The sequence below is a fragment of the Stigmatopora argus genome, chromosome 3 (genome assembly GCF_051989625.1).
Source record: "Stigmatopora argus isolate UIUO_Sarg chromosome 3, RoL_Sarg_1.0, whole genome shotgun sequence".
Classification (NCBI taxonomy): Eukaryota; Metazoa; Chordata; class Actinopteri; order Syngnathiformes; family Syngnathidae; genus Stigmatopora; species Stigmatopora argus.
In genome coordinates this window covers 6,060,755-6,076,550 of record NC_135389.1, presented here as the reverse complement: position 1 = coordinate 6,076,550, position 15,796 = coordinate 6,060,755, and the positions used below count along the sequence as shown (strand labels likewise).

The 15,796-nt window shown below is 39.9% G+C and overlaps 1 protein-coding gene across 2 annotated transcripts in view; it reads left to right on the top strand.

Moving 5' to 3' along the window:
• The window catches only part of spon1b (spondin 1b), a 65,962-nt gene that overhangs the window by 41,686 nt on the left and 8,480 nt on the right, over positions 1–15,796 (top strand). For both annotated transcript variants that reach the window (XM_077595958.1, XM_077595957.1), the window contains exons 4-11: positions 987–1,060; positions 1,711–1,833; positions 3,838–3,986; positions 11,619–11,683; positions 13,105–13,306; positions 13,878–14,018; positions 14,294–14,369; positions 15,186–15,368. In XM_077595958.1, coding sequence (XP_077452084.1) covers positions 987–1,060; positions 1,711–1,833; positions 3,838–3,986; positions 11,619–11,683; positions 13,105–13,306; positions 13,878–14,018; positions 14,294–14,369; positions 15,186–15,368 — 1,013 coding nt within the window. The remainder of the gene's footprint in view (positions 1–986; positions 1,061–1,710; positions 1,834–3,837; positions 3,987–11,618; positions 11,684–13,104; positions 13,307–13,877; positions 14,019–14,293; positions 14,370–15,185; positions 15,369–15,796) is intronic.

The window sequence follows — 15,796 nt, the reverse complement described above, 5'->3', positions numbered from 1 at the left end:
GTACCCCCCGAGGTGACAGTGAGACTTTAAGATGCAAAACCCTCATCATTTGTGTTTTTAGAACTCAGCACATTCAGTGAGTGCAAATTTTTTAAGCTCGAGTTATTTTTCATTCAGTAAGTCATTCAAATAATGGGCTGATCATGCTACAATACTTGAATCCTACATATCTAATCCTCAGTCATCATATTCAGGCAAAATCATGCACAAATTGACCAGTTAGCCAAGTTAGAATGTAATTAAATACAGAATGATGCTGAGAATTTTAAAACATTGCATCTTTATAGCACCATAACACCAAAAGCAAGTGCATCTAAAGTTACCTAGAGAATTTGGAATGCACAAAAAGAACAGAGGACACCCCATCCAGGGCTCATGGCATGTTTATGATATATGTAGTATTGGGGTGAAATTGTTTTCAAGGGAAATGCGAATACAATATTCTGTGCAGCAGATGTCTGGATAAAATTGTTGCAATTAAAGTTGTGGCATTGGCTCTTCTTTTACTTTTTTTTCTCGCACAGTGATTTGTGCTCGCAGGAATGTGCATGATAATGAGTTCTGAAGTCCTATCATGTTACCTCATGGATTGGTGCCTTGAATTTTCATGCATAACACACCAGCCAAAATGCTATCAAATTATTTTCGCAACTCAAGGAATCTTTTGTTAATTAGTTTTGTTCCTGTTGTTTGTATTACACAGCACCCGCTTACTATTTGGAATTTCATTATCACAATGTATCACAGTCTTGCCAAATATAAATAACTATTCTTTCCATTTGTCCTTTACCACAGCAGTCATCAACCGGGTTAAATGAAATGCTATTTGATGGCGTGTCATCAAAATAAATTTGAATATTATTAATAATAATCAGCATTAGACTTTCTTTGTTTTAATATGACACTTAAAAAATTATATTTAACACAAAATGATTAGTTTGCCTTTAAATCCATCTGACTTTTCCTGTACATCTATCTTTCTGCAGAGCAAGCATTGTGCAGAAGAAAATAATATATTTCCAAGATGAGGGCTCTCTTACCATTCGGCTCTGTGAGAAAGGTAATTTACAACCGCCCTGTGAGAAAGGTAATTTACAACCGCCCTCTCCATCGTTATTTTCTGATGATATCTTTTGACCACTGAACTTGGGGCTGAGCTTTAGCATGTCTCAGTTCATTTAATGGGAAAACTGCATTTTCACAATTATATTAAAATGAATATACACCAAAAGAGACAAAGGAGAAAGCTGTGTGGACATCTCTTTGGAGCCTATATTAAAATAGTATTTTGTGTTGTACCACTGAGCTCCAGTTTAGCCTCCATAATGCTCTGAATCAAATATTGCCTGTTTGGGTAAGTCTATTTTTGTGTGAAATTATGTTTTGAACTCTTTCATCCACTGTATGGTGAAAAGGCTGTTTCCAAGGTGACAAATAGCTTTTCTGACTTGTAAAATCTTCTTGTAATGTCTTGTTTAAAAAATAATCAATTATTATTGTTATAATGTTGAATATCAGTATGTTTTAAGCAAACCCGACTTAACCCTCTCGTTTTTATTATCTTTTTACCTACTTATCTAGCAAAAACTTTGGGTATAATTTGTCATTCAGAAACATATCATTGCCAAAAGCCTATATGGCCCTACAACACCAAATAGCTCTCTTTTGTGTTTTGTTGATTTTTGTTTTTCTTTGCTTTATTTATTGCAGACTCTGCATTAGGAATTGCAACAGCAGATCCTGCTTTAGAGTGTTGCGCCTGTGGGACAGCGAAATACAGACTCACCTTTTATGGCAACTGGTCAGAAAAGGTGCACCCTAAAGACTATCCCAGTGAGTTTAAATACCAAGCACACTGTCATGAATGCATTAGATGTGACTTAATATCTCACCAAATGGTATTAAAATTCAACATTCATATATATCTCTTCCTCTGACCAAAGACAAGATGTAAAGACCTTAATTTAATGTGAGATGAATCTCTTCGTGTCACTGCTGCCATCTAAATTCACAATGCAATCAAATTTATTTGGCATATTAGCCAGTTCCTTTGCTATTCATCAATCAGTTAAATCGGTTTGATGAAAAATTAAGCATCACACCGAAGCAGCTAATGAGATCTGTACTGTTCGACCGCAAGTGTAAAGCTGTGCTTTTACCAGTGGCGGGCCGTCAGGGCCTTCAAGGCCTTCTCTGCTGGCCTAAGAAATATCTGAATCATATTATATTTTGTCCATCAATACTTATTATTCCAAATGGTCTGTTAGCTTCCTTTCATTGCTTTCCCCCCTGGTTGCACTGCTTCCAGATGTGTTTTCACATTGAAGCATTTAACCAATCACATTTCAGCCATTATTTTTTGCCAGATCAGATCTGCCTCAAAGCCTTCAAAATCAGTTCTGCGGGGTCTGCTGCATTAAACAAGACTGTTGCTTTTAACCAATCAGATTTCGAATTGGCAACCCCACAATGATTTTTCATAGGCGTTGGCATTTTGCTGGCTGGGACATGTCATTGCTTTCAGCAACTATGATTGGCTAGTAGGCGGGCCAAAGCAGCCAGAGCTCGCAAACTCCACCCACAATGGCCAACAGTGGCAAAAACAAATGGATTCTGTTGCAGATTTCTCTCACAAAGCTATTTTCCAGACGGACTTTTCCAGAAAAAAATGGACATCTTTAAGAAAGGGCGGTCAACTCCGAAGCTAGCAAGCCTGTTACAGCCGGGAAAATGGTGTGTGCGGCACTTTCAGTGTGCTAACTTAGCTCCACAAGCAAATAGTATATTGTTGTTTTGATTTAAAGCCATTTTCAAAACGGACTATGCCAGAAATATGACAGGACAGGCTCGACTTTCATCATTAGCTTTGATGGCGATAGGAAAGAAGGAAGAAAGAAAGGAGGATGGATATTGTGTACAGTTAAAAAGGATTTTTGGTGAGTAAAATATGGCTATATTCCTAAATAATATTTCAATTGTGGGCCCAGTTCTCATATCTGAAAAGCTCCAGTGTTTGTATTTAAGCTCCAGTGTTTGTATTTAATCACTAAATGCTGCTAGGATGTGGATTTTATCCCAGTTTAATTTTTGCCATTTCACCATTAACGTCCATCGCTGTCTTTTCCCGAGGAAATCACCCCCTGGCCTGGTTGTAATGTCTCAAAAGCTCCAGTATTTGTATTCAGTCAATAAATGCTGCTAGGAAGTGGATTTGACCTGATTTTAGTGCATTTTTTGTCATTTCACGTATGGACGTATCAACATTCATCACTGTCTTTTTACCGGGGAAATTATACTCCAGGCCCGGTTCTGATGTCTAAAAAGCTCCAGTATTTGTATTTAATCAATAAATGCTGTTTTCGGCAGGATTTTACCCCATTTTCGGGCAATGTTTGCCCGTACGCCATTGACGTTTATCGCTGTCTTTTCCCGGGAAAATCGCCCCCCTGGCCTGGTTTTAATGTGTGAAAAGCTCCAGTATTTGTATTTAATCATGAAATGCTGCTAGGAATTGGATTTTACCCCATTTTTGTGCATTGATTTATTGATTATTTTTTATGTGTCGCAGCTCTAGCTGCAGTAGAGGTTTTATTACCATAAAATAGTTTTTGAGGGTTGGATTGATACGTTGAAGGCGCTACGAGAAAATGCACCGACCGCCACTGGCTTTTACAGTACCTATTGGCATTCACACAAGAGAATAAGCTATTGCTGCCTTTCGTGAAAAACGAAATAAATTTTAACTATTTACCACAGCTCTTCCTTAAATGTTGTAAAGCACAAATTACTGACAGCATGGTGTTTTTACTCAGAATGTGTTATGTTTCTATCCAACAGGACGGGCCAACCACTGGTCTGCACTGATTGGTGCATCCCACTCAAGAGGCTATGTGCTTTGGGAGTATGGAGGTTATGCCAGCGAGGGAGTCCGCCAAGTTGCTGAATTTGGCTCCCCCATCAAAATGGAAGAAGAGATTCGGCAGAAGGTGGGTTTCACGTTTGGAAGACGTGTCTTTCTGATCATCATTATCCAAAGTAAAAGCAAATATCTTGTTTTGATCAAACAGTAAACATAATCAGTCTGATTTCCTCAAAGACTAAATTAAAGAGAGTTTATTCATTTTAAGAGTCATTTAAAATTTAAAAGATTTGGAAAGTTCTAAAGTTCTGAAAACTGTTTGGAGGTGATTAAGCGATTATTCCTAAAACATTTTGATTAATTTGATCAATTACTGTTCATTTGGTTAATTCATTTTAATAGTAATAAAAAAACTTTACTTATAACCTATTAAAATAAAAAAAGTATACAGTCATGAATCTTGATGGCAAGCTTCCTGACAAACGGTGGTTTTTTTTCTCGTTTTTTGTTTTAACCTCCGTTGTGGTGTTGGAATTGTCAAATGATTATAAAGCAGGAGCCAACAGTCGAGGCGACCACAGCTGGGCTGAATTAGGATTGGAAAGGAACACACCCACACCAACATGTGAGCATTTGATCTGACTTAAAAGTGATTACACTTTAAGTGTCCACATGGTGAATTATTCAGGACGTTATGGAGCTGTGTGTATGATGATTGAGACATGTGCCTCAATAATAACGTAGTTATGGATATCCATCACTGGTTTGCTTCAATAAAAATGCTGCCATTGGCATTGAAGTGACAGTGTTTCTTGAGCTGGTCATCAGGCAGGTTACTCTGAAAGCCGCTGTCAGATGTGCTATATTTGTATTTAATGTCATTCACCTAAGTGAGAAAGAGTCAGTGGGAAATTACAAACTTTTTAGTCTAGGCCAGGTGTGGGCAAAGTATTCTACAAAGTGCCATAGTAGCTGCTGGTTTTCGTTCCAAGCCATAAAGAGGAATCCTTTTCACCAATCTGGTGTCCTATAAGTGCAATTAGTTGATTGCAGTCAGGTGCTTCTTGTTTTCTGCAGAAATCTCATTGGTAAAAGTGTCTGTGCTGGATCGGTTGGAACAAAAACCTGCACTCACAGCGGCCCTCAAGGACCGGTTTTCTCACCCTTGTTCTAGGCCAGGGGTGGCCAAGTTCGGTCCTCGAGAGCCCCTGTCCAGTCTGTTTTCCATGTCTCCCTCCACCAACACGCCTGAATCAAATAATTGGGATCGGTATGAAGCTTCTGAACAGCTTTCTGATGAGTTGATCATTTGATTCAGGTGTGGTAAAGAAAGGAGATATGGAAAACAGACTGGATAGGGGCTCTCGAGGACCAGACTTCACCACGCCTGGTCTTGGCTGTTTGTATGTGCACGTGTTGGTGTGTCCATGGGTTTGCATGTGCATGTGTGTTACTAGCTTTATGATGAGACAACCAGAGAGAATTATCTATTGCTAGCGTATTCGTTTTGTGGGAATGTGTACTCTGTATCTATAGGGAATATCTGAAGTGATGGCATCAGAACATCCAAACATACTCTTCTTTCCACACACTCCAGTAAAAACCATCAAATCCTTTCTTGGGCATTTAACAGCACTTTTGACAGTTCTGTCTCACAATTCACTTTAATTGGTTAGAGCGGGGGTCGGCAAACATAGGTTCTGGAGGCTCTTGCGCCTCTTTAGCGCTGCCCTACTGGCTCCTTTGAGCTTTTTCAAAAAAGTTTGAAAATGGGGGAGAGAAATATTTTTTTTGTTTTGATATGGACGGCCTGGCGACCGAGTGGTTAGTCAAACGTCTAAGGCAGCATTTTTTTTTTCACAAATAATATATGCAACCTTTGTTTCAGCTCAGAGAAAATGCGCTTATAGGTTTTGCTGGCACTTCTAGTCCAGGTGCTTCTCTCTTTTTTTTTCGTGAACTGCAATCGAGAACATAGAAAAAGGTCAATGTAAAGAACAGTTCTATTATCATTACTATTCCACATCCGAGGGATAGCCTCCCTTCAAATCTCCAACATCATATTAGCTGTTTCTGCAGATTCTGTACAATGTTTAAATGTCAAAGTTTTAAATAAAGGTTTGCAACTAAATTGTGACGGTTGAATGTTGAGGCGTTACTTGCATGATGAGCGCAGAATAAAGCTGCGTTATAAAATAACCTGATTCTCATAGAATTTGAGAACCAAAACATCAATGGCTTATTTTATTTTTCTTCTTTTAAAAACTTCTTTTAAAATAAAGTCAGGTGTCAATAAAGGGACTCAAACCCAGGAGAAACTATTCACTCCTGTTGCTTCCTCACAAGACATTAGCCACTTTATTATGGGGTGACACGCATCACTCAGAACTGAAGCTGTACAGCAGGTTAAATAATGTTAAGGGTCTCGCACGTTCATTAAATATGGGTAAAACTGCACTTATAAAGATGGGTGTGGATGATATTTTTTTTCTCCAAACGATGGGGTGGTTTTTTTATTGATGGAGGGTGCACCATACCATTTTTTAGCCCTGCTGTTTCTGGAAAAGTCCTTTTAATCAAGAACCTCCATTCTGATTTTTGTGGTGGCATTTATATCATGTGAACTTATTGATGCATGTATCCATCCCTCTTCATTAAGTACTCAGAAGCTAGTTATAGTTTGTGTCCATCATTCCCCCATGCTCAGCACACCGAGAAAGGTCTGTGACAAGATAATTACCCTGGGCCTCAAAGGAAACAGCTCAAAGTTTTTCAAAGAGTTCCACCATTAAAATATACCAACGCCATTGATCTGACTGGCTTCTGCACCAAGAAGATAGTTTCTCAATTCTAACTGAAACTCAAGCTAGAAAAAGGTATGATAACTAATCACCAATTAAGGATATATATTCTTTTTTTTATTATTCATTTCCAACACTGCTTATCCGTGTTAGGGTCGTGGGGTGACTATCCTAGCCAATGAGTGGGTTTCATTTAGAGTTAAATTCCAGTTACTCTGCATGTATAAAAATCCTGCTTCAGTGAATGTTCATTCATTCATTTTCTGAACCGCTTATCCTCACAAGGGTTGTGGTCAGGGTTGCTGGAGCCTATCCCAGCTAACTACGGGCCCCAGGCAGGGGACGCCCTGAATTGGTGGCCAGCCAATCGCCAATCAGTGATCAGGAACAACTACTGTCATCCTTCACCACTTCGCAGCTTCAGTACATCACGTTTTTTTAATATTACGTATGCAAATAAAAATTGTTCATAAAATGTCAAAATTCACGCTGGAACTCGCCTCCAATTCGAAGGAATAAACAAATGAACCAGAATTATGATGGATTTACGCCGTAGATACGACCGTGATGCAGGTATGACAATAGGACAGGGCTGGGAAATTAATTCCACAAAGGGCCGCAGTGACTGCAGATTTTCGTTCCAACTCATAAGAGGAAACCTTTCCACCAATCTGGAATGTTAGATATACAATCAGTGGATTGCTGTCAGGTGCTTCTTGTTTCAGCAGAAATGTAATTGGTTAAACTGTCTGTGTTGGATTGGTTGGAACAAAAACCTGCACCCACAGCGGCCCTCGAGGACCAGATTCCCCAGGTCTGCGACTAGGACGTCAACACACTGAATGGGGCCACTCAGAAGGAGACTGATGATAGCATGGTCAGAACCATTGAATTTGGCAATCGTCTTAACAGTGTCAAGACAACAACAACAGCAATATTTGTACAAGAAACATGCTTCTCAAATCTGACAAAGAGGACTTGCACTAAAGCGCCAATAACCTGTTTTTTTATTATTTAAATCAAGCGGATAGAAACTGTTTTCACTGTGAGTACAGTACTTAAAAGTATTTTTTTAAATGTATAGGTTATATTTACATATTGATACATTACAGTCTTTTCATATGCCTGTAACTCTGATATTTAATAAAAAGACTTCTTGATAATTGTACTGGTGTACTTGAATTTCTGTATATGCGCAAAAACAAAAATGTAGTATGGTGTGTAGTAATATCAGGGGTTATCCTGGTGCTCGGACGATTCGCCGAAAGACGTTTCGCCGACGGACGTTTGGTCGACGGACAGTTCGCGGAACGGACGTTTCGCCGAATCGGGATTCGCGCGCTCGCCCCGCCCCCGGATCGTGTGTGTACAAGTTTTTCAACCTCGGCCTTCGGGCCATATACGGCCCGTTACAGATAACATTCATTTAGGAAAAACAAGGGCATTTATTCACGGCCAAACACACGCAGAACAGTACGTGACAGAAGAAAAAAAGTAGTTATAACAGTAAGTACTGTAATGAAATTGTAAATCCAGGAATCATACTCCAGAAAACTTACACCAGCATAGAAAACGTTGAGATTAATCTTTGAATTAAGGTTCTCAGCAAATCATTTTGAATATATATTTCCTAAAATAATGGGAAATTATTTAAAATTAAAATATTGTTCTTATTGGCACACATCACTAGAAGTAAGTGTGTTCCATTGCATTTTCAGGTGTTGTTCTCTAAGCCTTCTAGTCTGTCCAAGGCACTTAGAATTTCACATAAGTCTTCTAGTGTTGTTTTTTCTCAGTGTCAGGCACGTAGCTCCAAGCAAAAGAGTGTGTATGTGTACATATATAAAAATATTGAATAAAAAATATAAAACATTGGCGGCACATTGTAGTATGTACTTGTATTTAGAAATATGTCCAGTGGGGGGCAGTACAGCCCTTGTTATTCCTAATTGAATGTTATCTGTAACGGGCCGTATATGGCCCGTGGGCCGAGGTTGAAAAACATGTACACACACGATCCGGGGGCGGGGCGAGCGCGAGAATCCCGTTTCGGTGAAACGTCCGTTCCGCAAACTGTCCGTCGGCCAAACGTCCGTCGGCGAAACGTCTTTCGGCGAATCGTCCGGTCACCGGTTATCCCAATTCCCGGTTTTTCGATTATCACGGTCTGGTCTACATTATTCTCGAAAAACGAGGGATTAGTTTATTTACTTAGATTTGTGATCGAGCCTTCTCTCATAAAACAGTCAGTACATTTAAGATGAGGCAAATTGAATGATGAACAATTCTAATAATGAAGAGGTATCAAAATAAAGAAGTGGCTTTCAGCATTTTCAAAGACTGCAAAAGCAAATGTCTCATGGTTTATTGGGCACCATTTGGTACTTGTTGGATTGCCTGCCAAATGCAATCCACTCACTTCAGTGCACTGGCAGTCCATCAAACTCGAGCTATCTGTGATATAGAAACTGACTTGTTAACTTTAAATAAATATGTACTCTGCTTAAAAAAAAACTCAGCGACCCCATATTTACAACATGAAACTACGTAACAAACAATATAATCATATGATCCATAACAGACGACTTCTGCATGAGTACACTTAATGTTTATAGCAAACATACAAGATCTTGTTTTTTTTCTCTCCACCCAGCAGAGAGCACTCATCAAAGACAAGCTCACACAAGTTTCAATGTTCCATGTTTTTGGGGGGCCATACAGTTAATGTGAAAACATTGTTTTCAAAATAACATGACTAACGCATTAATGTTTGGCAGCCCGAATAAAACACACACTACTGCACTACGTTCAAGGTCAATGACAAAAAAAATTGACCAAAATAATAATTGTGGCGTTGTGACTGAATGGTTAGCACATCACCCTCACAGTTCTGGGGGCCTGGGTTAGTCCTCCTGTGTGGAGTTTGCATGTTCTCCCTGGACTTGCAATGGGTTTTCTCCCACATTCCAAAAACATGCATGGTAGGATGGTTGAACACTCTATATTGCCCTAAGGTATGAGTGTGATCGGAAATGGTTGTCCATCTCCTCATGTCCTGCGATTCGCCTGCCACCAATTCAGATGTGAAGTCAGCCGGGATAGCCTCCAGCACCCCCCTGCAACCTTTGTGTGGTTCAGCGGTTTTGAAAATGAATAAATGAATGAATGAATTAATTATTTCAGGGTAATCACTGAATACGTAGTTATATGTTAACGTGACTTTGATGCAGCCAAAGTGGGTTCATTTCCCAATTACTCCAAATGTGTGTGTGTGAATGTTTTTAATTTCTTTATGCGCCCTGTTACTCTCTAGCAACCAGTTCAGGGTGTAGCTACCTGCATTTTGCCCGAGGTCAGCTGTGATATGCTCCAGCATTCTGCGAGCTACAACAGGAAAAGTGCTTGGGTTGGTAATAATGTGCATTAAAAAGATTCAACACCCTTGAGGCTCTAAAAAAATGTGTTGAAATTTGGTCCAAATCACAATTTTTAAAGATTACTATATGATTCAGTTAAGTAGCAACTCCATTCATAACTATGTTACAATATTGATGAAATATAATGCATAAATATTTGCGTGTTTGGTCATTCATTTAAAACAAAGCTTTAAGAAATGGGCGGTCCGGTGAAAGAGTGGCTAGCGCGTGGGCCTCACAGTTCAAAGGTCAATGGTTTGATCCCAGGCCCGGATGGTGTGGAGTTTGCCTTTTCTCCGGGTACTCCGGTTTGCTCCAACATCTCAAAAGCATGCAGGGTAGGCTTTTTGAACACTCTAAATTGCCCCTAGGTATGGTTGTCTGTGTCCTTGTGTGCTGCGATTGGCTGGCCACTAATTCAGGTTGTGCCCTACCTGGTGCCCGAAGTCACCTGGGATAAGCCCCAGCACCCTCTGCGACCCTTTGTGAGGATAAGCATTACAGAAAATGAATAAATGACTATCTGAAATGGCATTCTTAGAGTATTTTCAAACAGGTAAAGGTCATTTAAGGCTGAGCTTCTTTTCTATATGCATAAAATAAAATGTAATATAAAATAAAATTCTGTTAACACAGCAGTATTTCTTTTCACAACAGTATTTCTTTTCACAACAGTAACATTTGTTTTCACAGCAGTAAAAAATTGTTAACACAACAGCAAACGTGCAACATTTTGGCATTAAGCTTCATCTAACAGCAGAAGTTCCTTGTGTACCTTTACAAATTACAAATTCAAACTTTAGCAAGAGCTCATTTGTGCAAGCCAACTTTTTTGTGAGACTGGCTCAGATCATGAAATAAACACAAGAACAATTTAAGAATGTTTAACCCCTTGACAGGGATGTAAAATGTCTATATTAATAAAAAAAAGATAGCAAAAAAACCCTGCACATTTCGCACTATATGGATGACTGAATGAAGTTTTCATTTTTTTTATTTTTAGCTAAAAAGTGTATTATGTTCGGTAAAAGCAGTTTGTATTTCTTTGCCTGAACCAAAACCCGACCCATGGCAAGATGCATATGTTAGTGTTAACTGGACTACAATTTAGTTTTAAAGCGTGGCTATCTCACAGGATTGTTTTCGGTCTCGTTTGATTGAATAATTCCATTCTGATCACAATCACCAATGAATCAAATGAAAAAAGTTGATTTGTTGTGGCGACCCCTCACGGGACAAGCCAAAAGAGTAGTACTAGTAGTAAACCACCTTTTCTACTACCTCTGGGTGAATTGTATGTGCAATATTACCTTATATGTTGTGTAGTTTGTTGTTGAATATTATTTCTACTTTTGGGTTGCTTTGTCTTCCTCTGTAAGTTTAATCACTAGAGTGATTATAGTGAAGCACACTGTACATTATGTTATTATAATAAACGATAATAAATGTGTTTCAACTTCTATGGCAGTGGATTGTGCAAAGAGTTTGAACTTAATTCCGTCACTGAAAAAAATGATTCTTTTTTTTGTTCTTTTTGTTTAGGGTGATGAAGTTCTGACTGTCATTAAAACCAAAGCTCAATGGCCAGCATGGCAGCCCCTGAACATGTAAGTATTGCATTTTTTCACTTTCACCAGTGGGTAAAGGCACATGTGATATGGGATATGTGGGATTAATGTACAGTTATGTTACCAGGTACATATGAGGAAAAGAATGAACTAGTTGATAGAAAGACACTGGTAGACAGAAGAACGTATTAGCATAGTGTAAGGTTCACCAATTGGCATTCTCCAAATGCACGCACAAATAAAGAGGAAAAGACAGTCTTCTGGAATTTTCACTTGCAAGGAGAACGGCCATTGAGACAACCTCCCAACATATTTTCAGTTGTTTTATTACATTCGAGGGCCCTGATTACAATCTACGTCTCAACTCTAAGGGCGGAGGGGGTGGAAAGACAAAGTAAGACCTCAATAGTCAAGAGTTAAAACAGATGAAGGTCTGGAAGTCTTGTGGAGTCTTTGGTGGACGCAGGTGCAGTTCCAAGATCAGATTCGAAGTACTGCAAGCCGTTCTGGATCCTCTTTGTTTTGTCCACTCCAAGCAGTCCAAGGTGTTTTGGCTACTCTTTGTTTAGTCTAACTAAGGTTATCAGGAGCAAAGCAGTTACTTCATTGCAAGCAAATATAGCAAAGTACGTTTCATGATAAAGTAAAGCATATTCTTCGTTGCAAGCAAATGAATAATAATATGAAATAAAATCCAGACACAGCAAATATGAAATATTCGTCCAATACGTGTATAATTTCAATTCCATGTTCATACGTACAAAGTCCCCAGGATGAGTCGTCACCTTATCGTGGTGGTGGGGTTTATGTGTCCCAATGATCCGAGGAGCTATGTTATCTGGGGCCTTGTGCCCCCGGTAAGGTCACACATGGCAAACTGGTCCAAGGTGAGGGACCAGACAAAGAATGACTCAGAAGACCTCTTATGACGAGTTACGTAAATGAACTACGCTTTCCCTTGCCCTGACACCGGTCACCTGAGCACGACTCCGAAGCCACACCTGGACGTGGGGCACAATGGCGAGCACCTGGAGGCCAGGCCTGCATTCATGGTGGTAGGCGCAGCCTGAATGGGCTCGCCATCTGTGGGAGGGGCCAAAGAGATCAGGGAGAATATGCAAACTCCCCACAGGAAGGTCCAGACCTGGAATTGAATCCTTGACCTCAGAACTGTGGGGCTGATGTGCTAATCACTCCCCAAATTTAAAAAAGGCAATTTGTGCATCTCAAATATAACTAATGATTGTATTAGTAACACTGTCATCCTGTTGCAATGTAGTCACATTCACTTGAGGATGAAATAGTTCCCATAGTAAATATCTCAACAATTAAATAGAGGGTGAGTTGGAGCCCAGCTGAGTTTCGGTCACCACTCAAACACAATACTTAGTAATTTGGTTAAACGTATTGCAAAATAACCACATTCATTGTTGTCTTGTATGCTTTCATTTTCTTATCAGGCGAGCAGCTCCCTCTGCTGAGTTCTCTGTCGACCAGGCCCGCCACTTAATGTCTTTCCTTACCATGCTCGGGCCCAGTCCTGACTGGAATGTGGGCCTGTCAGGAGAAGACCTATGTACCAAGGAGTGTGGTTGGGTTCAGCGGTTGGTGACAGATCTTATTCCCTGGGATGCCGGCACGGATAGTGGTATCACATATGAAGTAACGTGATTTAGTTACAATTTTATTGCCCTTTAAAGTGCCATTATCACCAGTTTTTGCACACATTAAATTATATCTTGTCAAAAATGCATTCATTTATTGAACAGCTAGAGCCTATCCCAGCCAACTTTGAGCATGGGGCAAGGGACACCCTGAATTGGCGGCCAACCAATTGCAGGGCACGAGGAGACGGACAGCTATTCACACTCACGCTCATACTTTTGGCCAATTTTGACTGTTCAATCATTCTACCCTCCATGTCTTTGAAATGTGGGAGGAAACCAGAGTGCTAGTTTGTGACGTTGTGATTGGTTTTGAGTCTATGTGATCTAGCTACCCTGGGGTGCAGCGCACCATCGACTCTTGATCTCCATACTTGAGTGCATGCCTCATGTGTTTGAAGTTTAAAACATTAATATGTATTTCTCTGACGGGCCGGGACCAAGAAGCTTGTGAACCAGTAGTTGGGGACCACTGTGCTAGATCCATAATCTTGATGTAATAACATTCTCTGTTTTTGTCCACCACAAAATTTAATTCATTGGAACTGTTTTTGTCCTTTTCTTCTCAGTCTCCAAATAAGCCCATGATACCCCAAGAGAAGATTCGACCCTTAACAAGTTTGGATCATCCTAATAGCCCCTTTTATGACCCTGAAGGTGGCGCGATTACCCCAGTGGCCAAGGTAGTGGTAGAGCGTATCGCCAGGAAGGTAAAATGCATTTTTCTTACTCTATATTGAATTTCTTTTGCTTTCTTATATTCAAACTAATCAGCTGATATTGCTAAACTTAAGGCAAATAAAAGGCATCTGTTACTACAGAAGTGACAACGTATATGAAGTCAAACTTTAAAACATGCATCATAAGCACCTGCCACTTGTTATCAATGCTGTGCCATTTGGCTTTAGACACACAGTGACATACCATGTATGTTGTCTAAATTTGTAGTTTTAATGTTTAATGCCACGCGTCTCTGTTCTTTCAGGGTGAGCAGTGTAATGTGGTGCCAGACAGCATTGATGACATTGTAGCAGACATTGGTCAGGAGGAAAATGACAAAGGTAAAGTATTAGGATAGGCTGCAGCACTACTGTATTGAGCAAATAAACTTTCTTTCATTCACACTTTGAAGGACGCTCATAGTGTTCCAAGAATCTCAATAGCAAATTGTATTTTCTTTTTAAAAGACAAGACAATAGTGTTACCTCTTTAATTACTTACGACTACTTCCTGTAGACATCTTCAGAAACACCCTCAATTGGTGGCCAGCCGATCGAAGGGCACGAGGAGACGGAAAACCATTCACTCTCACACTCTTACCTAGGGGCAATTTAGAGTGTCCAATCACCCTGCCATGCATGTTTTTGGGATGTGGGAGGAAACCGGAGTACCCGGAGAAAACCCCCGTAGAACATGCAAACTCCACACAGGTAGACCGAACTGGATTTGAACCCAGGACCCCAGAGCTGTGAGGCTAACAACTCAAGCCGCCAGGCCGCTATATCATCCAATACCATGTAATATCTCTGTTCTCAAAAAGTCAAACGTAACATTGTGGAAAGCAGACTCAAATGAGAGAAATCTGCCAAGCAAAGGGGCCAACTAATTATCAATTTGGAGTCTGCAGATAATTGGTTTAACTTTAATTCATTCATATTTCAGATCTCAAGTCCAGTAGGCCTTAGTAGTGCTTCCTAGAGTATTGCTCTTTATTACAGTATATTTCTCATGCATTCCCAAGTTTATTTCTAACAACAGCTGCTTCAAACAAGTGCTGGAACAAAGCTTCTGCGTGATAAAAAATAAAATAAAACTATTAGTAAATGGCCATTGCAGGTTTTTTCTCCATAAAACAACCTCTTGATTTTCTATCTTAGATGACACTCCTGAGACATGTATCTACTCTGGTTGGTCTCCCTGGTCGGCCTGCAGCAGTGCATCATGTGATAAAGGCCGACGGATGAGGCAAAGAATGCTTAAGGCTCAGTTGGATCTCAGCGTTCCATGTCCCCACACCCAAGATTTCCAGCCTTGCATGGGCCCTGGATGCAGTACGCAAGGTGAGCTGATGTTGCTCCTTACATTAATGAAACTATGCTATCTTTTATTGATCTAACTCAGTGGCATGGTTGATCATTATTGGGGGGTGAAGAGTGTTTAGCAGGTCCGCCTCACATTTTTGAGAGGGTTTATTCCGCGGTTGGTTCCAGCCTTAAATAGTACATTACAGCAACTGACTGAAAGATGCAGTCAGAAGGAGCAACATATAAAATAATCAGTGTAGCCTTTTTCTTTTTCTTTTTTTTTCTTTTCATGTGTCATGGAGTTAAATTGTAATCATACTCAGTTTTGCCCATCAGTATCCAAGGAAAACGTTTTTTTAACATTGCTTTTATTCTTATTTTTAAAAAGCGTACCTTGATGTGCCAACAATAGCCTAGCTACTTGTATTTATATTTTATTGACAGGTCTGCAGTATGTGACTCCT